Source organism: Bidens hawaiensis, unplaced genomic scaffold (genome assembly GCF_021521415.1).
Source record: "Bidens hawaiensis isolate Kalapana, Puna unplaced genomic scaffold, B.hawaiensis_p1.1 tig00032354_1, whole genome shotgun sequence".
Classification (NCBI taxonomy): Eukaryota; Viridiplantae; Streptophyta; class Magnoliopsida; order Asterales; family Asteraceae; genus Bidens; species Bidens hawaiensis.
This window is the reverse complement of record NW_027495490.1, coordinates 15,295-39,674: the sequence shown is the minus strand read 5'-3', so window position 1 is coordinate 39,674 and position 24,380 is coordinate 15,295. Positions and strand designations below refer to the sequence as shown.

The 24,380-nt window shown below is 37.0% G+C and overlaps 1 protein-coding gene and 1 pseudogene across 1 annotated transcript; both read right to left on the bottom strand.

The window, feature by feature from the left end:
* Positions 1-1,589: 1,589 nt before the first annotated feature.
* On the bottom strand, positions 1,590-8,953 carry LOC143583281 (endoribonuclease Dicer homolog 1-like). The gene is made up of 20 exons (XM_077065627.1): positions 8,517-8,953; positions 8,315-8,428; positions 8,017-8,227; positions 7,513-7,910; positions 7,206-7,428; positions 6,795-6,967; positions 6,360-6,482; positions 6,060-6,220; positions 5,742-5,975; positions 5,506-5,656; positions 5,194-5,376; positions 4,953-5,114; positions 4,765-4,860; positions 4,085-4,677; positions 3,896-3,996; positions 3,628-3,827; positions 2,669-3,565; positions 2,420-2,584; positions 1,948-2,327; positions 1,590-1,870 (listed from the first exon to the last, which is right to left on the bottom strand). The coding sequence occupies exons 1-20, from the start codon at positions 8,835-8,837 to the stop codon at positions 1,684-1,686; spliced, it is 5,073 nt and encodes a 1,690-aa protein (XP_076921742.1). The 5' UTR covers positions 8,838-8,953; the 3' UTR covers positions 1,590-1,683.
* LOC143583290 (tyrosine decarboxylase-like) lies at positions 8,917-16,605 on the bottom strand (annotated as a pseudogene).
* Positions 16,606-24,380: the final 7,775 nt, after the last annotated feature.

The following is a 24,380-nucleotide window of genomic DNA, read 5'->3' as shown; positions in this document are numbered from 1 at the left end:
TCTTTTAGGTTAAGTTTCGCGTTGATCTGCAACTAACATTTGCGTGTATATATATACATTCCTGAAGTGATTTTTTGAGCACTAGGAATGAGTGAGGATTATTTTGTATTGAATTATTTTTTTTTTCCATCAAAGCAGTGTTAAGTATGGCAAGCATTTTGATAACGGATTGTCGCTCTAGTGAGCGTCAACCTTCTGTCTAGATTCACCACTGCTGGAGCACAGCTGTTGAGATTCATCACTCTCAACTAGAGGTGCACAAAAAAACCGGTTTCGGAACCTAACTGGTGGAACCGAACCGGAACCGGTTCCAGTTCCTACCCGGTTGGCCCAATACCCGATTTGGGTATTTTTGTACCCGAAAATCGTACCCGGTTCTCCTATTTGTATGTCCCCATCGGTTCCAACCTGGTTCCTACCCGGTTCTTAATTGTAACCGGTTCGGTTCCTACCCGAAAAAACCGGTTCCGGCGGGTTTTTTTTTATTAGTCAAACATTGGTCAAATTAGCCGTTGGAACCGGTTCCAACGGTAATATAGCCGTTGGAACCGGTTTTTGAGAGAGAATAGAGCCGTTGTAACCGGTTCCAACGGTAATATAGCCGTTGGAACCGGTTTTTAATGCCCGAAACCTATATATAACTTGTTTTCCACCACTTGTTTCACCACCAAACTCAAAAACAAACTAAAATACTACTCCGTCGTTGTTATGGTGATCTCATGTGAGTCGGTCATTAGACACAAATCGTAATGAACCCAAACATCGGGGCATCTTGTTGTTTCGATCACCATAACAACGTCGTCATTAGTTGCCATTTGTTGTCGGTTTAAGCTTAATTGTGTTTTGGAGTGTGTTTTATAGTTTTGGAAGTGATTTAACAAGTACACACTCATACATTGGTATTTATAGAATGAAAAATGGCTAAATATAGTAATAAAACCGGTTCCAACGGTCAAAAACGGCTATATAGCCGTTGGAATCGGTTTCTAACGGCTATATTGTTTGAATTTCAAAAAAAACCGGTGGAACCGGTTTTTACGTAATAACCGGTGTGGTTCCAACCCTACCCGGTTCCTAAAAGTTTGCATTTCTGGGCATCGGTTCGGGTCGGGAACCGAACCGGTTCTTGACTGGAACCGGTTTCATTTTCTACCCGGTGTGAAAAAAACCGGTTCCGAACCGGTTCGGGTTTTCAAGGTGAACCCGATTTGTGCACCTCTACTCTCAACCTTAATTCCCCTCCCAAACCCGATTCAAACGTAAACAATTGGCATACAGTTACGCTAGCCAGTTCCTGTTTTGATCCGCTCCAGTTTTCAAAGCCGCATCAAGCAGCATACACATGAATTTACCCTGTCAACATTGAGTATTGTTCATGAATCATGTTTTAAATATCAGTCAGCCTAGGTTCGGTATTCGATTCATACCCATGGGCATATTGATGAATACAAAAAAAAAAGTTATGGTAGTGTACTTAGTAATACAAGATTTGAGTTTAAAATTCTAGTAGCTCAAAAGATCCAATATGTAATACAAGATTTGAGTTTTTAATGGTTCCATCCACCAATGATGTCAAATACATAATCCAAGAGAATGAATGAAAAAAAAAAACTCAGCATATGTATCTGTATGTGTTCTCAGAATCAAGCTCGTTTGTTAAACATTCGACGTTAGAATCATGAGTTAGCAATTATACGCATACAACCTATTTAGAAGCTCCAATAGCAAAGCTGCAGCTGAATCTTTAGCTTTCTTTACACTTGGCATTGGCTCTCCCACACATTCGTCGGTCCACCCTTTATCAGACGTATTTACCCGTACAGCAAATATAAACCGTTTTGCGTGTGCAGGACCACCTTCGCTCACACACCTATATATGCCACAATAACGTAATAGGTTAATCTAAAAATAATTAAAAAAAACCCTGCGCAGTTTGCAGTTACTAACCGATACGATGGCATTGGCCAATTTCTGCGCAAACAAATGTCATTCAAAGTTTGTCTAGTAAACGTTTGACTCCCATTCTTCTTCTTGCCATTCTCTTCATTTTCCTTCTCTTTGGCTGCTTCCGCTTCCGTTTCTTTCGCTTTTAATGCAGCCAGAGCGTTACGAGCAGCCAACTTCTGAGCCATTTTCTTTTGAGGATTTTGAGCAATGCCAACCTGGACACCATCAACAAACACTTGAACGGTAGCCACATTACCATTTCGGGTGGCCTTGTACTCCAGCCCTTCAGCCTGTTGCTGACAACGTTCTTGTAGCTCCCGTACCGGATGCATTGGGAGCGTTTCTGGTGTCACCACTGGATGCAACAGAGGCTGGAAAACCTGTATCGCAACCAAGCGAAGTTAACATAAAAACACGTGCTTCAAAAGTAAAATGGTGAATTAGTCTGGACTAGATTTAGCAACCAACTTACCTTCCAAACAGACGACGTGTCCCGCTGGCTGTCTAAGAAGACAGCACCAGCAATAGATTCAAAAATGTCACCGAGGACTTTTGGAGCTTTGCAATCTCCAAGACCAAATGAGTTGAACCCTGGTTTTGACACTTCACTCTCAACCTCCTTCACAAAATCTCGTATCTGCTCAAAAAAAGTTCAGTTAAAACTTGCGCAAGTTAATTACAGTAGCGGTTTGTTAAACGACCAAAAGTTTACACTGAATACCTGTTTTTCAAGGGCACTTGACCCATGCCTGAGATGCACATGAAGTCTATGCTTAACAGCAACACGTGCAAAGTTCTCATTATTTACAGCGGCCGCCCGCAGATCAGTTAAGCGTCCCGGTGGGAGATCGGTGTACATAAAAAACAAGTGTTTTGTAATAAGGTGATCAAGAACCGCATCGCCAACAAACTCCAACCGCTGGTAACATGAAACACCGGAAGACGGTCTAGAAGCATGAGTAATGGCTTCAACAAGCAGACTTTTATCCTGAAACTTAAAGTTCAAACTGCCCTCTATGGCACCAAAATCAACACTCCTTAATATACTATCTAGAACAGCGCCAGGTGCCCGTGCTTGCGTCTCTATCTCGGTGGCGGGATCGAAATCGACCTGGATCCCGACCCATTTCATGAAATGATTCGCAGCTTGTTTTCCACCTTCAACGTAATAAACTCCAATTAACGCTTCAACCACGTCAGCAAGTGTCTTACTGGATAACACCCGATAAGAACTTGAATCACCCTCGTCCAGCTCGCCATCCTCCAGCTCATCATTTATAGTCTCCGTGATTGCGCCCGTTTCTTGATCTGACAAGAAATCAGTTTCCTTATCATCCTCGTCAAAAACCGGTAGGACCCCTGGAGCAGCCCATCTAGATGGAGCAAATCGGTCCGCTTGGATATACGATTGAAGCCCCTTCGTAAGAGCATACTGGTACAACACCATGTTGCTAACCATTTGCTGTCTCATTCTGGTGAGCTGGCCTTCGTGTTTTTGCGGATGCCTGAGAAAAAGATACCGACTAACAACCCATTTTAGATAAGCATCTCCTAGCAACTCCGCTCTTTCATAGCAAAACGTTTCCTGGCATGAAGCCGCGGTCAAAGCTTCCAAAATCTGTACACGAGGTTATTATAATAAGATAGCGGTCATATGACAATTTGGAAAATAAAACATACCTTATATGCAGGAACAGGATAACTAATAACATTCTTAAGCTGAACCGCAAGCAACATGCTTTCAACCCTCCTCATTATTGACGGTAATCTCTGTGCCCCGCGAATTATTGATCCGCTAAGAGGGTGCACAAAACAAAGCTCTGGAGGGAGGAACACATAATATGTTTTATCAGGTGTATCTTCTGACTCACCTTCATGACCTGAAGAATTAAAATAAATCTTAAGCCATCCATTATTACTTTTAACATAGTTTAAGAGTAGCAGTTACCTTCCGAATGCTCAAACCGAGGTGACAGTAGATTTTTGCAGTATGACACTCCACGCCCTCTTATCAGCGGTTGCTGTTTATACATCAGGTCTACTCCATACCTATATTTTCACAATAATAAGATGATATGCTAACGAACTGAAACGAAAAAGGTTATAATAAATTCAAGGTATCTATCCATCTGCTTACTTCTGCTTATAGTAATCAGCATATGAAGTGTACTCAAGTGGACCAAGGTAACCGTCTTTCCTAGGAAACGAGTTCTCCGCTGTCATTTCAAATCGTACAGAATCAACGTAAAACCTCTTCCCAGAATGAGCTGCTGTAACAATCCTTCCAACAAGATCCTGCGCGTCGGTACACGAATCAGCCATCATCAACTTTCCATCTGTTAAGTTTCCATTAGCCGCTCGATCGGGAACCAATCCAGATGCTTTGACAACATCAAATTGTGCTACAGCTCCTCTAACACCATAAGTAGGATGTGACTTTTGCCCGCGTAGTTTCCCGTATCCGTATTCTCTGCGGTCCCCACCCAGCGTTCGTTCATTTGTTCCAAGGTACACATCGGGGCGGGCTCTCTGAAGTGGGTTGTTCCACGCAGATTTTTTTATAATGTTCTCTATGGTATCCCAATCAATTTGCTTTTCCTGTTCTTTTATACCACAAACGGGCACAAACAAATACGCTTTGGCGGGATCCCAGGGAGTAGTTGATGGCTCCACATCCACATCCAGTACAATGCTCATTAGTCTTACATGAAAGCTCTTCAATGAATCCAACTGTAGTTAATTAAAATTGTTAAAAAGTGACTGCATAGTCTACATACAACTGTGACTAAAAACTATAAGCAAATATAAGCAACCAACCTGACTTTTAGTAACTTCAATGCACCCCCGAAAGACAAGAGATGCCTCAGTTGTCATTGTTCGGGCAATAAAGAGCTCCGTTGACATCGATAACACCTTTAAGAAAAACGTTTCTTCGTCAGAGAATGCCCATTTATTAATAAGTATACGATGACACAAAAGTTTTAAAAAGTAGATGATTGATGAACCTCTGCATCCAGTTCATTGCCGAAAAGCACTGCGAACTCTGAAACTTGAGTCAAAAATGAATCTTTTGTGGAGCCGACATTAACGCATTTCACAACATACATATAGACACGAAACAGTTTGGAATTATCATGTTCATCTCTACCAGACAGAATCCAATCACCCTGTCATATATAAACAAATAAACCGAATATGATTCAGAACAAGCCAATGGGTTGGTCAAGGTAAAAACACAAAACTCACCTGAAGAATATTAGCTACACCTTCGGGATAAAACTCCCTATGTCTAGCAGTTCCTGGTAACGGGTCTCCTTCATCATTTTCATCAGCTTTCGCACCTTCTCCCTTACTTCCCTTATCTGGCAACAGCATGTCGGTAAATGCTCCCATTTCATGAAGCTTCTTACACGCAGCTAAACAAACCGCCTGCATATTTAAAAAAAGTAACTTTACAAAGTTCCTTGAACTTATTTAAGATAAACTACATTTATTCAAGATAAGCTATCTTTTAGTAATAGTTCACCTAATGCTAATGCGTAAAGGTATAACGCGTACCTGTTGTGCAACGCGCATTGAACTGCATACAGGGCCTTCAAGATTCTCATATGGTGCGTTACAAGGAAGTTGAAGTCTGCATGAGTATTCAGTCGGGCCTTCAGGGTTCTCATGTCGCTCCATAGTAAACTCAGGACGAAGAATTGAATACCTGCAAAATGGTTCCACAAAAATATTAAACAAAAGCTAAGATCCCTTCACGCATACAGTAACGTAACAAAATATAGTGATGTGACCTGTCACTAGGGAGTTGAGAGCAGTAGAAATGAATAAGCCCAACAGCAGAATTTAAACTCACAACAGCACCAGTTGATTCCACCTGGTAGACCGTACCAAGTGCCGGCTCTATGGAAATTAACTTTGAAGTATCCTTAAGATGACTGAGGTCAGTTCTTTCAATTGCCTCTTTCCTCAAAGTTTCTTCACTATTTCTAGCGTTCCTCAAAAACGCCTCGTGTGACAAATTTCCTCTGAAAAAAAAAAGATAGCATTAATCAAAAATTCAAATTTTTAAGCGCTCTTGTCAAATATTAAGATGTAATAACGGCCATTACCTCTCAACCATTAGAATATAATCAGATCCGGGCTTTCTGGCCCGGCCCCGAGATTGTATATATGCCAACACAGTTTTTGCAAGGTCAAACCGAATAACAACATTGCATTGGCGAATATCAAGACCTTCCTCTGCCACACTGGTGGCAACTAAAAGTGTCACCTATAAATCAGGGACAATCAATCATTAATCATTATATTCAGTCACAACCTAGCCAAGTCTTTTAGCATAACGCCTTAACCAATTTGATCAGATGAAGATAAATCATAAGACAAATCAACCCAATTTCTAAAATGCATACCCTTCCATCTCGGAATCTAGAAATAGTATCCTGCATTTGAGAAGAGCGCATCTCCTGACTATTGTTGTGCCCTATCAGACTCGCTGAATTAATGAAATTTAGAGATGGAAGCTCCGCAAAAACCTGCACGTTTCACCATAATGTCACGTTCATTCCATAATATTATTTCAAATTGTCTCAAAACAAATTTTCCACTTGCAGAAAAGAATAGTTATAATTTACTAATTTCCCCAAGTTACCATTGGCTACTCATATGGTCTAATCATTCAATCTTGCAAGTTTTATTAGTTAATTAGTATCTTAAATGAATTTTCGGTATTACTGGCGCTTCACTAACTTAAATCTGCATTAATTGTTCATACAATAAATTTATAAATTGTTTTGTCTGTGGACAATAATTATGTGTGAGTAAAAGAATAGGCAGTAATACTAAACCTTTGGAAGAACAAGGGCAGCGACAACTCGTTCAACAAATATAATGGCCCGAAAATCCTCCATGTGTTGATACTTGAGAAGTATCTGGATCAACGACTGGACTTTCGGGGTCACTTTTCCATCAGCCACCGCAGCTCCTATTACCACGTCCACATGCTCTCCACCAGAGACAACTATAATGAATTAAACAAAAATAATAATTAAAAATGCAAGATTTTAAATTATGTGAGTTTATGGTGTGTGACTAAAGGACTCTCAACCAAGAAAATGCAAGCATAACATTCTTTTCAAAAGCCTAATTTTACCCTTACCTAATGCTACAAAAGATAAATGAACCAATGTCCTCTACCAATAATGTACTTCAAAATAATGTTGGCATGCCTAACCGAGAGATGGAAAGAATATACTCACCCTGAGTGTCAGGAAGCTCGCCTTCCTCAATCTCATCAACGCAAGTCGATTCACACCCCTTCTCACTAACTTCTCCACCATTGTTTTGTAAAACCGCACCCTCAGATAGTTGGCATTGCAACAAAGAAACAACTTTGCTCAAGTAGGATTCTTGAAACTTCACATCTAGCTGGAAGTTTGCCCTTTCATCACTTTGCAACGCTGTCAAAAACGACTCTGCAACCTGTTAACACACAAGTTTTACAAATCACATTAATACCAGAACCCGACATAAGAATAACAAATAATCTAATAACCTTTCGTGTACCTTGTAAGCGCACCACTGGCCCAACTCATCAAGTGCATAATTAATAGCTCTCAGTTTTTGAATGAAATTAGCAGCCCCGTCACCTTCTGTTCTTTCAGAGACGCCGTAAACTTGGCGAAGCTCCTCCTTAACCCCGCCAGCATCTCTGGCTCCCATAAATTGCCACTTGCTTCTTCTAGAACTTGATTGTGCAGCTTTCCAAACTTCAACTTCCATTTGCTTAATCTGCTCATGTAGTGACCATAAACTAGCTGCTTTATCATACTCCACTACAGTTTCTATTGGCATTGGAACATGTTTCTCAAGCTCTTTGCGGTCTTTTATCGTACAAACAACAGAATCGAGTTTTGTTTCGAGATTACGGATCTTTATGGCACAATCTACTTGACTAGAGACACCTACATGAAAAACAAAAATTGATAATAAGTATTGATTCAGCTTCATCACTAGTTTGCATCAAAAAAGCATTACAAAATTCGGCAACATGAAAAATGACTACTTTACCCTTTAGGTTAACAGGCGAGGCGGTCATTCCGAAAACAGATGGCCTTTTCTCCTTAGCTGTTGTGTGATAAAACTCAGACATCACCAAAGAGTAAGGATGTTTCTTCACAGCATGATGGCACTCGTCTAAAATAAGCAAATTTATTGCTTCCATTTTTATTATGCTATGTCTGAGAATATTCAAAAGAATTTGAGCAGTCATCACTAGAACCTACACGACAAATAAATTGAATTTCAGAATGGCAAAATTAACTAAATGTTAACAAGTGTATAAATTTTCCATGTGGTCAGAAGTTACATGTTTCTTCTCAAACTCCCGTTGCCATCTCCTGGCGTCCCAAAAATCTTGGCCCATCTCTCCACAATAATGACCAACTTCGTAGCCCGTTTGCTCACGTATAACTTCCGCTTGCTGCACATGTGATTAAGATAACATAAACTTCAGACCATGAACTACATGTTTAAAAAAAACGATCTGTTAATATCTGTAACAAAATTACCTGATAAACAAGTGGCACCTTTGGAACCAAAAACACAGCCAGCATCTTCTTGCCTTGTTTATGCAAATCATCATACATACTCTTTATAAGGAGTACAGCAATAAGAGTCTTCCCGGCCCCCGTCTCTAAAAACGCTATAGTATTTTTGTTTTTCGCTTGTCCAAGAACATCTAACTGGTACTTGCGCGCATGTTCCCTTGCGACTTTTTTCTTGGATTCATCTTTCTTCAACTCCCCTTCATTGCCGTCATTATTCTTTTCAACATGCGCCTTGACATCCCGGTTACCACTCGATTCCCAAGAACCGGGATGAAACACCATATCGTTCGTCCCCAAACGGTCCCTCTCCCAATACCCCCTTCCTTCCCTCCAATCCAAATCCCTATTCCCTCTTCCGCCATTACAATGCTGCTCTCGCCTTCTCGTAAAACCTTTATCCCTCACATCACAATCACGACTATCACGACCCCTCTTCCTACAAACCCTTTCCCGTTCAACCCGAACCCTTTTCCCAAACCTTTCCCGGTTCCCGACATCACCCTCGTTCGACTTGTTAACCTCACCATGACCTCTCTTGACACCGTTAGACACAGGCGTGACTGCGGGTTGCGCCTCGACGACGGCCGGGATACTATCGAGAACACCGTCGGAGAAACTAGGATCGACGACATCGGACGGAACAACAATGAGAGCAGCCGAATCAGGTTGAACGAATTCGCCAAGATCAATGTCCTCACATGCATCCAGCCAGTAAGAAGGGTTGTCAGCATCCATTGTTTCAGTAATTTTGGTTTGATTATCAAGAATCTAAAAGATAATAATAATTGTAAAGAATCAAATAATCAATTTGTTTCAAGAGATGGGATAACAACTAGAACTAGAAAAGATGCTTACTTTATGAAAATAATAATAAAAAGGGTATTGAAGAATAAGAATAATAATATGCTTACTAGTTGACTGAATGTATGCATGTATGTATGTATGTATGTATGGTTGTAAAGAAAGGGTACCCAGAAAGCAGATTAGCGTGGGATAGACCGTACGAATCAAATTGAAAGATTCCAGACGGTCTATCTAACGCGATTCTGCCACCTTATGACAAACTCCGATGGGATTCCGGCAAGATCAAAGACAGACAGACAGACGGCGTTAGGGTTTGTGTTGTGTTGTGGGGTCAAACTGTAAAACACAAGTCAAAGTCTTTACCAAGCAAACTATATGTATCTATCTATATCTATGTATGTATGTTGTCTTCTTACATTGTGTTCCCGAGTCTCATTTAACGAGGGGAGAGGAAGGAAAGAAAATTATAACAGGAAAGAAAGCTAGGGGAAGAAAAATCTTTGATTTTATTTCGTGTTCCTGAGTTTAATAAAAAGAAAAGGAAATTAAAGATTTTTGTTGTTCCCGAGTTAAGAGGAAAAGAAAGAAAAGTTGCAATTTTTCTATTATACCCTTTAAGTAAACTATAATAGAAGTTAGATATAAGGGTAATTTAGGAATTAATAGAAAATTATTATTAAACATAAGTATTTTCTCTCCTAATCTCTCCAATTTGGGATGATGATAATATGTTCACATTTTCCATCATTTCCCCTCCCCTCCCTTTCTTAAAAAATCTCAGGAACATGATTTTTTCATATTTTCCTCTCTTTTCCTTCCTCTCCCCCTGTTAAATGAGACTCGGGAACGCAGCGTTAAGTTTTAACTAACTAGTTAAAAGTGGGATCTTCAAAATGGTCTTTGCTTACTTGTTTTTTCTTTATTTTTTTTATTTGAATAAAAAGCCTGGGGATCTTTAAATCAAGGTCGCAAGCCTATGTGAAGTGGAGGACTATAAAATGAAAGAGATTTTTGACATGTGACGTAACATCGGCGGAGGGGTTATTTTCATTTTATAGATGTAGTGGTGTTCCACATCAACCCCCCCACCCCCACCCTCACTCTCACCCACCCAAAGGTTTAATTATTATTATATTATTATGGGTGAAGTGGTGATCCACTCTAGTTTTTTACAATGTTTTCAGACCTGGTCTGGATCTTGACCCGGACGCCTTATCGGATCAAAGATCGGACTGATCCGAAAGGACAGATCGGTGTTTGACTCAGATGAGGTCATATATATATATATATATAATTCATATACATATAAAAAGTAATAATAACCAACAATAATAATGATAACAAACTTTAATGTTTATTTATGTTTATACATTATTTTTTAAATTATATATCATTTATGTTTTATTAATAAAGAAATCACTGAAGTTTGATAGGTTGCCTTATGTGGTAATTATTATAATTTCTATATCAGAAATGATCCAAGTTCGAATCCTAGCATGCATATTTTATTTTGGATTTAATAAAAAAAATGAGTCTTACCGATTCACCCGTCGGGTCACCGGGTCCGGGCCGACAGTCACCCGCAAAACTCGGCCGGGGTTTTAGAAAACGGCCAAATACCCTCACCCGGCCCGGTATAGGGACCGGGGCTCGATCAGACCGGCGGGGCCGAGTTTTAGAACACTGTTTTTTTAAACATAACTCTCCACTTCACTCTTTCATTCTTTACTCAATTCTTTTTTTAAAGTCAACCCAAGGTGCATCCCAATATTTGTTTTTTTCTCGCCAAGCTAGGGCTGTCAATTGAACACATTTAAAACACGATACGATCTGTTAATAAAAAAATGTGCTATGTGATTTGTTTATCTTTTCAAATAATTGATATTAGTATGCTGGAAACAATGTTTATTTTTTTCAAATAATTAAACACGATAAGACCCGAATTGAGAGCCCTACACCAAACCAACTCAATCGACCTACGCCCAAACACTACCTGACCGATACCGACCACAAACTACCAAGTGAGCGAGTATTTTGAATCGAACATGTTGGGGGTACACGAATCTCCTAAATATGCCCGGAAACTTTGTTCATAACCAGGTCGGTGTTTGATCGCCTGTGAACATGGGCCCAACGTTTGGTTCCTAAGACGAAACGGCCACCGTACCCCCCATGTCGTCGAGAAACAGACCGGCGCCAAAAAGGTCTAAAACCTCATCTTTGGTTGATCCATAAACATCCAAGTCCAATGCTCAAAACTTCGACTTAAACAATGATAGTATCCTTGGATGGCGAGGATGAGGATTTGGAGTTGCGACGCTCGCTTGGTAGAAGAATTTATGGAAAGGAGAGTCGGACGGGGTCATCGTCGACGAGTGTCGAATTGAAAGACGAATTCGATGAAATGAAACGTCGACTCCAGGATATGTGCAACCTTTGGTATCAGCATTCGGAATGCATGGACTAAAGAGACAAACGAAATGAGGAGGTCATCGAGCTAATAAAAGAGAGGAGAATGACGAAAAGATATCTGAGTATTTGCCAACACTGATTGACCACCTTTAAGCAGATGCCTTGGTTCTAGCCCAAATAAAAAGGGATAACGTTTGTAAAAAATATGGACTTTTGTAAGTATTTGTATGCTTTTTTAATATTTTGAATTTTTATGCCTCACTTTTTCCTCTCATTATCTATAAGATTTGATAGTGTTTATTCAAACACCCTATTTGCTATTCAGGCACCCTTGTTATACGCAATTTCTCTCTTATATACCCCTTCCTGAAACCCTTTTACGTGTCTAAAATCCCTTAAAATAGAGGTGTTTATGAGATGAGCTATCGACATGAGTCATTTTTAGTATCTTACTGTTATAAACGTGTGGGTAAAACATCCATGTGAATGGATGAAAAATTTCAACACAAATTTATGGTGTATGTCTCCTAAACAGTGATTCCAATAGTATATATATATATATATGTGTACCTTATGTAACAAAGGAAGATGCATATTTGACAAAGTTACTGATATACATCTATTTCCTATTCTCTAACCATCCTGAATAGCTCAAAGATTACAAATAATCTTTTTACATTTTAGTGGTCAAATTATAACACTTACCATAAATTTGATGTTTTTAGTTGATATTTTCAAATTCAAATTTTGTTATAATTTTCTATATGATTTTTAGATGTCTGAAAAGTAGCAGAAGTAAAACTCTATTATATAGAGATGATTAATGTGTATGTTATAAATATGTTGAGTTGTGAATTACAAATGCTAAGTATTAACAATGTAAAATTATCATGTATAATTTATTAGTAGTGTTCTAGTATCAAACAACCTGCCTGCGTACGTGAAGCTTTTCTCTTGCATCTAGTATCTTGACTTTCGAGACTTAAAAGACTCGGAGCGCCTCACGATTTTGATATCATGATCTTATTTCGGAAAGTTTGAACTTATATGTACGGTAGTCCGTATGTCTTAGTATATAATCAGTTTAACAAAAAAAAAACATTTAATGCAAATTTTAGCCCAACCTACTCCAACACTAGCCGATCTAACATGACTCCGTCTAATATGCCCTATTTTTTCCGCCCCATTGACAAAGGATCCAGGATTCACTAATAGTACACACCATGAAGCAAGTTCTCAATCAGAACACATCATGGAGCAAGTTCTCAACGATACATGGTTTTTTTTATGGGGGACAGAAAAATCTATATGCTGAACATGGAGCAAGTTCTCAATAATATTTATTTCAAGTTTGAACTTTTTATTCATATACTATAATACAACTAAAAATAGAAATAAATAATGATGGTTGGTATCTATATATATACTGGTATAAAACCGGAAAAAAAAATAAGTTAAATAATGATGGTTAGAGTTGTATATTAATCTGTTACTAACTTTTAAATCCGAGTATTACACGAGATTTATTAAATAATAAAAAATAAGGTTTGTTATTCGAAATAAATGAACAAAATTAAAGGTAAAAAAGAAATGAAATATATTGTACAAACAATAAAAAATCTGGAATCTCAAATTTATAAATTTGATAAAATCTCTTTAAATACAACATTTGTTGTTTTATCACAAGCATTCAAATCTTCATCCAATATAAAAAAATTTAAACCATATCTGCTAGTTACCTTGAATAATGCAACATATAATGTTTATGAGAAAAAGCTGGACATCGAAAGAAAAAAACAACCTTAAAAAAATATTGTTCTTTGCTATTTTCAACTTGTTTTTCATATTTCTACTTGTTTGATCTTCAATCAATATTTATTTTCAATTTTGTGACTATTTTAGAACCCGATTGTTAAAATGGTTTTGGTCCATTACCCATTGATATCTATTATGAATGAGATGAAATATTAGAATATTGGAATGGAAAATTAACTATTTTATAACCAAATTAACAAAATGATTTTAACCCATGACCTATGAATAGTATGGATTAAGGAGAATAAAAATTAGAAATTAGGATTTAATATAGTTGTGACACATCATCATTATTATTTTTATTTATTAGTCGATTATGATTATGATTTGTAACCGGCAAGCATTTAGTTTTGGTTAAACTCATGTGTTCTGTTCATTTATGGTTTGCTTAACCAGAAAACTACATTTTTGGATTATTATATTTTGTTCACAACTTTTGGATTGTTATGTGATAATTCGATGCTTGATTATGTGAACGAATAACATTATTATTTTTATATATTTAATACTAGATCCATTTAAAAAAACACCACACCAAAAACAAGAGAATTTGAGTAGAAACTGGTGTGGTGCAACTTATTTAGTATTGGCATACATTAGCTAGCAAACGACTTGCATGCTCTTGCACCATATCCCATAGCATATTAACATGCTTCTCCTCAACAAGGGTTGCACCAATTGCAACCCGAATCACGTAGACTCCTTCTATTACCGCATGCGTCATGTAAACTAAACCCGACCCGTTCAATGATTCCAAGAGAGACCGTGTCAAACGATTCGAATCTTCATCGCTACTATCGTTAGCCAAAGGCGAAACCCTAAAGCACACGGTAGCAAATTTTCTAGGAACCACAACTTCAAATCTCTTGTCATTTAACAAAAGTGCTTCAAAGTGTCTAGCCAATTTGACATGTTTCCTTATAACCTCTCGTAGGCCGGTTACTCCATAGCTTCTTATTACCATCCATAACTTCATGGCTCTAAACCGACGACTAAGCGCAATCTGCCAGTCTTTGTAGTCCACCACTTCCTTAGTATCACTTGCTTTATTCTTCAACAGTTCAGGATCACTAGAAAGAGCCGTTGTAAGATTGGTTCGATCTTTTACCCAAAGACAACAACAATCTAAAGTGGTCAAGAACCATTTGTGCGGGTTAAAACTGAACGAGCTTGCGCCCTCTACACCATCAAGAAAGTGACGAAACTCTGGGCATATGCATGCGCTTCCCGCGTAAGCAGCATCCACATGAACCCACATATGGAATCGTTTTGCAATCTCACTCAAGCTATACAACGGATCCACTGCCGTCGTTGGTGTTGTTCCTAATGTGAGGCACAGGTATAGTGGGATCAAACCGGCTTTCACATCCGCTTCAATTGCCTTTAATAATGCATCCGGAGATAACTGAAAATTCATGGATTTTTTCGTTTGGATCGTTCGAATGTTGCTCGGACTAATGCCAACAACTTGACAAGATTTTTGAAGAGAAAAATGTGTCTGGTCAGAGCAATAAACAACAAGCTTACACAAAGCTTCTCTTGTTGTCCCAAGCCGATTTAACTTCTTTTCTCTAGCAGCAATCAATGTGCACACAAAGCTTTCACATGTACTCCCATGAATCACACCTCCTCCATCACTCGAAAACGAGAATGATTTTGGAAGTTGAAGAAGCTTCAAAAGCCACTCCATGACAACCATCTCGAGCTCGGTGGCAGCAGGAGAAGCCAACCAGTTAAACCCTACGGTGTTAAACCCGTTGAGAAGCATTTCGCCTAGAAAGTTTCCGGCACTTCCATTGGACTGGAAATAACCAAAAAACCAGGACTTTGCCAATGGGTTATGCCTGGAATGATATGTTTTTGAACATCTTGCAATATGGTTTCGATGGGGTCGGGTTGCGATGGTGCTAATTCGGGCATTGTTTTTGGTGAGATAGCCGGGTTCTACTTGGCTACACACCGGATATTTTTCGATGTTCGAGTAGTAATCGGCTAAGAAATCAACCACCAGATGAGCTTGTCTCCTGAACTCCTCAGGGTCTAAGGGGTTCGTCATGCTAACTGGTTCAACATTGTGTAGCTACCCATTTTGTTAGGAGGGTAAATAAATATTGTGTTTATGTTTTATTTGAGCCATTGGGCTTTTATAGAGACACTCGGACTCATATAAAGACAATTTTAATAAATGCTAACACATGTCTCAACAAGGACATATTCACCACCACACAATTTTAAAGAAGTGTTCTATCTTTTCATATTTGTACACAAATTCAGGGATGAGGTTGGTACTGCATCTGTATATGTATCCAAAAATACTTATATTAAAAATCAGTAAATTTAGGTATCCATATTCATACCCAAATTTTTATGATACAGGTACGAGTACGGGTACTTTAGGTAGGTATTTGCTTTGGTCCTACTTTTTTCTTTAAAATTTTTTTTTTCACTAAATTTGGTATCGATACCGGTACGGTACCGGCAATCAATTGTTTATAATACCAAAACCAAAACCGTAGTACCACTACCAAAACATAATACCAAAACTAAAAATGAAACAAATCAACCATAATATAAAATTCATTCATGGTGATTGTTACTAGTTATTGATTAAAAGAAGATAATGGAACTAGGGTTTAATTGACTTGATTAGAAATGTTAGTACTTAATATTTTGATTATCAATGGTTTTGAAAAGCCCGCTTGAAGCCTTGAGGATATCCCAATAAAAACGGTTTAAGTTATGAGTTTTGAAAATCCCAATAAAAATCCATACATGTGTCTGGAATGATATGTTTTCGAACATCTTGCAATATGGTTTCGATGGGGTCGGGTTGCGATGGTGCTGATTTGGGCATTGTTTTTGTGAGATAGCCGGGTTCTACTTGGCTACACACCGGATATTTTTTGAAGTTCGAGTAGTAATCGGCTAAGTAATCAACCACCAAATGGGCTTGCCTCCTAAACTCCTCAGGGTCTAAAGGATTCATCATGCTAACTGGTTCAACATTGTAGCTAGCCATTTTATCAGAGGGTAAATAAATATTGTGTTTATATTTTATTTGAGCCATTTGGCTTTTATAGAGACACTCGGGCTCATGTAAAGACATCAACCAAAATTCAACACCACACAATTTTAATAAATGCTAATGCATGCCTCAACAAAGGCATATTCACCACCACACAATTTTAGAGAAGAAGTTTTGAACTTTCATATTTGTACACACGTTTAGTATGAGATTGGTATCGTATCCGTACCTGTATATGTACTCAAAAGTACTTATACTGAAAATCAGTGTATATGTACTCAAAAGTACTTATACTGAAAATCAGCAAATCTAGGTATCTATACCCGCACCCGAATTTAATGTACGAACACTTTAGGTACGGTATTTGCTTTGGTACCACCTTTTAATTTCTTTTAAAAGAAAATCTCCACTAAACTTGGTATCGATACCGGTACGGTAAATCAACCATAATATAAATTTCATTCATGGTGACTGTTACTAGTTACCGATTGAAAGTAGAAGAGAATGGGACTAGGGTTTGATTAGAACTGCTAGTACTTAGTATTCTGATTATCAATGGTTTTGAAAGCCCGCTTGAAGCTTTGAGGATATACCAATAAAACACGGTTAAAGTTACGAGTTTTGAAAATCCCAATAAAAACCCCTACATATTTCTTACGGGTGCCGAGTACCCGTACGTAAAATCATTAAATCTGGGTACGGAAATTCAGGAAAATTTCATCTATACACACGTTTTTTGAGTTATACATATTATAAATGTGACGAACTAGTACATAGAAGTGTGGGGTCGGGTACAACTAAATGGCAGTTGAAGGAAGCGAGAAAATGTGCTAGCAGACGAGACGTGTAGAGTAAAACTAAATGAGAGAAATTTCATTGTGAAGTTATAAGTTGTTTCAGGCAATGTTTTGAAACCCAGACTGGACCAGCCGGTTGGACCGGGGCCCGGTAAGCACAACGGTCTGGTTGGGGGTATTCAGCCCGTTTTCCAATAGACCGGCCGGTTTTTGATTTCGACGTTCGGACCGGACCCGGTGACCCGGCGGTCAGACCGATAAATCCAAGATCTGCTTGCCTCTTTGTTGTTTCTAGATCCAAAATCGAAATCTATCTAACCCAAAATCAAAAGTCCTTTCGCCATCTTTCATCTATTTTGCTACATACTCGTTTAAATCTAGTCGGCAATGTTATGAACTTGAATCTGAGATGAGTAACCAAACACTCGATTAAGTCTATTACACTTTCACATAACTATGTTACAAGTAAATATTAAAGAAAATAGATGAGAAGAAGATGGCAGTATGCAGGTTCAGAAGAGAAAAACACTACAGGGATGAGAAGAAGATGGCAGTATGCAGGTTCAGAAGAGAAAAACCTACAAGGAAAGAAATATGTCTTCGGCCATTATATTTTTCTAAGAAACCCTAATAATTTGGACCTCTTTCAAGGCGTTTTGAAGTGAGCCATTGACTTGGCTTGTAAATCTGGATGGACCATGACATAATATGTACTTCATTATGCTATTTTGTATGGACTTTTGATTTTTATATGTTATACATATATATATATATATTATATTATTTATGACATCATCCGGGTCAAACACCGGTCCGTCCTCCCGGGTCGGTCCAACCTTTGACCCGGTAAAACGTCCGGGTCGATGTTCAGGCCGGGTCTGAAAACATTGGTTTTAGGTAACCAATGTATTAGTTAAGAGAAAATTTAAATAAAATAAATTAAATATATAGCGTACAATTATAATAAAACTGGTATTGTACATAAAATTCAATCAACTTTTAATAGATTTTATAATGGTCTTTTTTTTAGCTGTTCATAATTTGATATACGAGTAGGGCTGGCATATCGTGTATACCCGTACACGATAAGACACAAACACGATAAGACACGAACACGAAATGGGTATACCTGTATATGACACAAAAACTTTTCGTGTACCTGTATCCTAAACACGAACACGAACCTGTTAATACCTGTAATATACGATAATACACGATAAGAGCTGTTTAGTAACATATATTTGACATCCTGTTTAGGGAAATAAAAGTCGTCAAAAGTTCATAAGAGTCTTAAAATAAAACATAAATCCATGATCCTTAACAATTTTAAGGCAAAAAACCATAGAAGCAAACAATAACAAGCAAACAAAAGTCATTGAAAGTTCATAAAAGTCTTAAAATAAAGCATCCAAATTCTAATCAAACAACATCAAGTTCCAAACTTCCAAGCTCCAATTGGTCTTTCTTCTCAAATCTTTAATTCCAAGCAAGCAAACAATCAAACCTACACACAAAATAAGTATAGTCAATTAGTCATATTAATCATATGGACAATTGGGCATATTCATATAGTTTTATCAAGCAACATTACTAAGTAGAAGGAAGCATCGGCGGGCGGCAGCGGCTCTGACAACGAGACGAGAAACTAAGAAAGTCCAGTGAGGAAGTGGTGCCAGCTGAGAAGTGGTGGCAGAGGAATCACCGGAGAAGGGCGGCGGGCGAAGAGAGGTTTGGCCGGAGAAGTGGCGGCGGCGATGGAGAAGTGAGTTAGGGTTTGGAAACGTGAAAGTGGAAAAGTGAAAGTGGAAACGGGAGTTAGGGTTTGGGGATAAATGGATAATAATAGTTTATAATTATAATATTATATATATATATATATATATATATATATATATTTAATTATAAAAATCTAACCAGGTACTTACAAGTAAACATGTATTTTATCTGTTTAGACCCGAAAATTAACAGGTAAATTCGTGTCTACCTATTTAGTACACGAAACCTGTTAGGACTTACCGTTACCTGTTAAATTCGTGTAGGTACGTGTCGTGTATTCGTGTCTCGTGTATAACTGCCAGCCCTATATACGAGTCATTTAAGTACTCATTTTTTAAATGCAAATTGGAAATAAATAATCTCAACTTTTGTGTATTGGCCGATAATAATCCCAACTTTAAAAATCACTACCAATGGTCCCAACTTTCACCTATTTTTGTCTCAATGGACCTTTGTTAAAAAAAACTTAACGCCGTTAAGTTTTTTTCCGAGTTTCAAACCGATGTTTTAGGGCTTTTGATCAAAAGAACGTTACAAGTCGACCGATGTGAAACTTATCTCGAACCGGTCATCCAAGCGACAAAACAATGTTTCAGTTCAGGTGTTTGAATTTCCAATTAACAAAAATCAAGTCAACTAAATCACTGTTTCGAGATAAGTTTTACATCAGTTGAATCGTATCGTTCTTCCGATCAAAAGCCCTAAAACATCAGTTTGAATCTCGGGAAAAAACATAACGGCGTTAAGTGTTTTTTAACAGGGGTCCATTGAGACAAAAATTTTTGAAAGTTGGGAGCCATAAAACATCGGTTTGAAACTTGGGAAAAAAACATAACGCCGTTAAGTGTTTTTTAATGGAGGTCCATTGAGACAAAAATAGTTGAAAGTTGAGACCATTGGTAGTGATTTTTAAAGTTGTGATTATTATCGGCCAATACACAAAAGTTGGGATTATTTATTTCCAATTTGCCTTTTTAAACTTAGTTGTAGTGCATTTTTTAAGAGGTAAAATGTCTGCAGTCTACGAACCACATCTGCAGGCCTCTGTAGAAGAAGAGGTGGACCAATTGTCTAAATACTGATAAAATAAACTGACGTTTTAAAATTAAAAGAGTTTTTTAACATTGAAATTTAAATAATAGTTTTATAACACCGAAATAATATTCATTAAACTACAATAAAAAATTTTTAAATCATTCATCCCATACTTTACATCAACTGTTTAGCAATTTCATCTTGTAACCGAGTCATATATTCCCGAATCCCGATTCAATGCAATACCATGTGCTTCAAACTCGTCCTCATCAGCATCAACATGCACATGACTATTTCGTATAGACACATTGGGTTGATCGTATTGTGTAAAGAACTCATCGCTCAAACCATCTTTTCTTATAAAATTATATAGCGCGAAACATGCAATGGTAATGTTCCTTTGTGTAATCAACGGAAATGGTGTCATCATTTTCAATATTGGGAATCGTGTTTTCAAGACACCAAAAGCAAGCTTAATGATGTTCCGAAGTTTTATATTTGCATGGTTAAATTTTTCTTTATTGGTCAATGCATGTCTCCAACGAAAATCTTCAAGCCTAAACCCTCGTATATATGCATACGCGGCATCACAAAGATAATAATTATGTAAAGATATACAATTAATTGGAATATTAAACTAACATGAAATACGTTAGGAATATTTAGCAATGCCATCGTGATACACCCTTTTAATGCGTCAGGAATATTTCACAATGTCATTCATGCCTTCCTCATGCCCGAGGACACTCGAAAAATATGAAAAGCAGCTAAGAATAGGGGATCTATCGGCTCTAACCCAACCAACTTTTAGTTCTCAGAACATTCAAGAATTGTTGGCCATTCTTTGTCTTTAATCAAATATATTGTAGAACCTTTTGCATATCAAGTGCTAAATCATCAGCATTGATAGATGATGATTTTGAGGTTTTTGCCCTTTTGTTTTGATTAGGCTCAGGGGTAGGCTCAAGAATAGCCTCGGAAGTAGGCTCAGGAGTAGCCTCGGAGGTCTCATGAGAAGTGCCGACATCATCTTCTGTTCATGAAAAATAGTGTTCATAATCATAAGTGGTTGGACCATATGACAAGAAGATGATCCAACCACTGATGTTTGTTTGGGTTGAGGTCCATTTGCAATTCCAGGTGTCACACCCCAACCTACGGCAGAAATGCCGGGGCGTGAGCTGATTGTTCACAGCTCAAAGGTACTATCATAAAATAAAATGACAATATCTAACAAGTTATTATTTCAAATTAAATTGCACCAATTATCCAGACACACAAACAATCCAAATAAAAGTAAATATAATCCAAACATAAATTTAAATATAAATTGTCTTCATTTATTCCCTAAGGTCCTTTCTAGATGTCCAAACTTCAAACTTTAAGTCAAACGAAAACCTGCATATGCATAGAAAATACAATATAGTTCGTCAACATAAAGTTGAGTGAGATTATCACTAGTTTTGCAATGATTTAGTAATAATATAATAAATAAGCAAAACGTAATAAATCGCGGTAAATAAATCAAACCATAAGTACATAATGACTCATTAGACCATTGCCATGCTAGCGGGCGTTGGTCACTGTGAAAGTCGTATGATCATACTATAAATGAGAATATGATGAACCTCTCCGAATGCGTTAAAGTAAACAAATAAACGTATAACAAGTATAATTGATAGATCACAGTATCACACACAGTCACACGTTTGCTATTTTAAGATATATAAATAATACGAAATACAGATAATACGCATATGTCCCCAAAACTTGTGAAAATTCAGTAAAATAGGGGAATGATAAAACTCACCATAAATTGAAGGCAAGTGAATAATAATAATGATAAACGAGTTAAGAATTAAATAATCGTCTTCTAATGTGTCGAATGAAATAAACCAAATGTAACATTTCGGTTTTTTTTGTTTCATGTTTTGTACCCGACCCGTTTCGTAGTCGGTTAAAATTATTAATAAAAGATTTCTTTTATTTAATTATTTATTTGATTTTAACTATCAATAATATACAAGAACAACCCCTAACTATTGTATTAACTTTTTGTTACCCAACCCTAAAGACCGTGGGCCAAACTGCAAATATCATTCAAATTATAATAATAAAATATATATTAACCTTCTTCTTCCCCAAGCATAGCCGACACCCCCCTCATATGGAAACTCGTCTAATCCTTCCTATAACACGAAATTGACATTACAAAGATGATTCTCCATAAAAACACGATCATACCGACACTTTAATTATAGAAAACAATGAAGAATTGACAGCTATTCTCGTCCCTAACGAACCGCGTCTTACTCGGACTTGTATCACTAAAAATACCTAGTAACAACTCAATTAAACCCGTCCTCACCATCTCAGCAACCTCGCGACGCTAAACCCTAAACCAGTTTCAACCTAACGAGCCATCAAGTCCAGTTCCCAAGTCGATCGTGATCCGTAACCCTAAGTCACTGTTAACCCTCAACCCGTAGTCATTGAAGGTAACTGATACATGATTTCATCTCGTTTTTCATCATCTAAAAATAACCCTATATCGATTTTAATCAAGATCGAATAATTAGTGATCAATTGAAAGGATTTGGGAACTAGGGTTTATGTAAACAATAGGGTAACTGCACTGTTTGTATATATGTTTCTATTTCTATTTGTTAACCAAGTTAAGACATGGCTCAGTTGGCTAGCTCCTGCTTTGTTAGATCAGTGAACCGGCTAGGGCGCGGGTTCGAGTCTCCCAGGCCTGGTTTTTAGTATTTTATTTTTTATAAACTTGCTTCTTGTTAAAATATTTTAGTATATATTATTCTTAACAAAACCGAGCCCCGAGCTATTATTTTCCCGACTTTTTCCGACATATATATATACAAATATATTTATACATATATACATATATATGTACACACACACAAGGATATACCTTATATATACATATAATTGGAGTTTTAATAAATATATATAATCTCTCTTATATAAAAATAAACTAAACTAGCTTAAAGATTTAAACAATCTCTTCTTTAATATATTGTGTAACAAATAATTAACATTTCTGCTTTTTATTATATATATATATATATATATATATAGATGCTATAATGATTAATTAATTAATTAATATTGATTACGTATTAATAATGGTTATTTATAAATAAATATCTATAGATAAATATCATGGTTACTTATTTTTACTTATCAATCATAAATAATAATAATAATAATAATAATAATAATAATAACAACATTAACAAATATAATAATATTGATAATTAAACTAATCAAACTTTTACTTAACCCGATCGAAGCCTAAAACCCACCTCAAGTCTCGTTTATAATTATTTCATTTGTAATTGATGAAGTTCATCGTTAATAATTAGGATCTCTTGTCATTGGCGTATCTTGAAGGGCTTGACCATTTCCATCCTAACTTTTATCATTATCTCATCCTCTTTAATCCACCGGTTAAAGTAAGTAATTCACATCCCCCTTTTTACCGTTTTATATTTTGGGGCGTTATGCGTTAAATCATTTTTCAGTACAATTCCACTGCTTGCGTTATATGATATTGCTCAATTAGTTATACGTGCAAATGTGAGTATGTGTTTATTTTATGTTTGGGTGGTTGGTATCTCATCCTCATCCTAATCCTCATTAGTATGATCATACGCCGTCGGAGTAGCTCGTTATCCATGGGACTCGAGTGAAAAGACAACTTTTATAATATTGTTATATTATTGTTATGCTAGTTGTAGTATTTCATATTATCGCAAGGAATTGTCATTTTTATATTATATGTATTCAAAAACCGTGATTACTTGCTCAACTTTATGTTGACAAACTATGTATTTTCCCGCATGGCGCATGTAGCTATATTGGATGAAGAATCAAGAGATTAAAGAGTAGTTGGACCTTAGGATGCATGATGAATAATGATGAACTTGATTTCTATTATTTTTAATTGTAATTTCTTTTCAAACAATGTTTATGCTTTGCGTGTTTGGATTATATGAAATAAATAATTTAGATATTGACACGTGTATTTACTTAGTGTCTTTTGAGCTATGATACAATTATGTCACGCCCCGGCATATTCCGCCGTAGGTTGGGGTGTGACAGATTGGTATCAGTTTCGAAGGCTATAAGATATGTGGT

What these genes read in the sequence shown, in the direction of transcription:
- LOC143583281 (XM_077065627.1), bottom strand. Translation starts at nt 8,837, where the DNA reads ATGGTGTTTCATCCCGGTTCTTGGGAATCGAGTGGTAACCGGGATGTC. An exon ending in GCCAGTGGTGCGCTTACAAG is followed by an intron (nt 7,429 to 7,512) that starts GTACACGAAAGG and finishes GTGTGTTAACAG; the next exon opens with GTTGCAGAGTCGTTTTTGAC. An exon ending in CAATGCGCGTTGCACAACAG is followed by an intron (nt 5,377 to 5,505) that starts GTACGCGTTATA and finishes TTAAATATGCAG; the next exon opens with GCGGTTTGTTTAGCTGCGTG.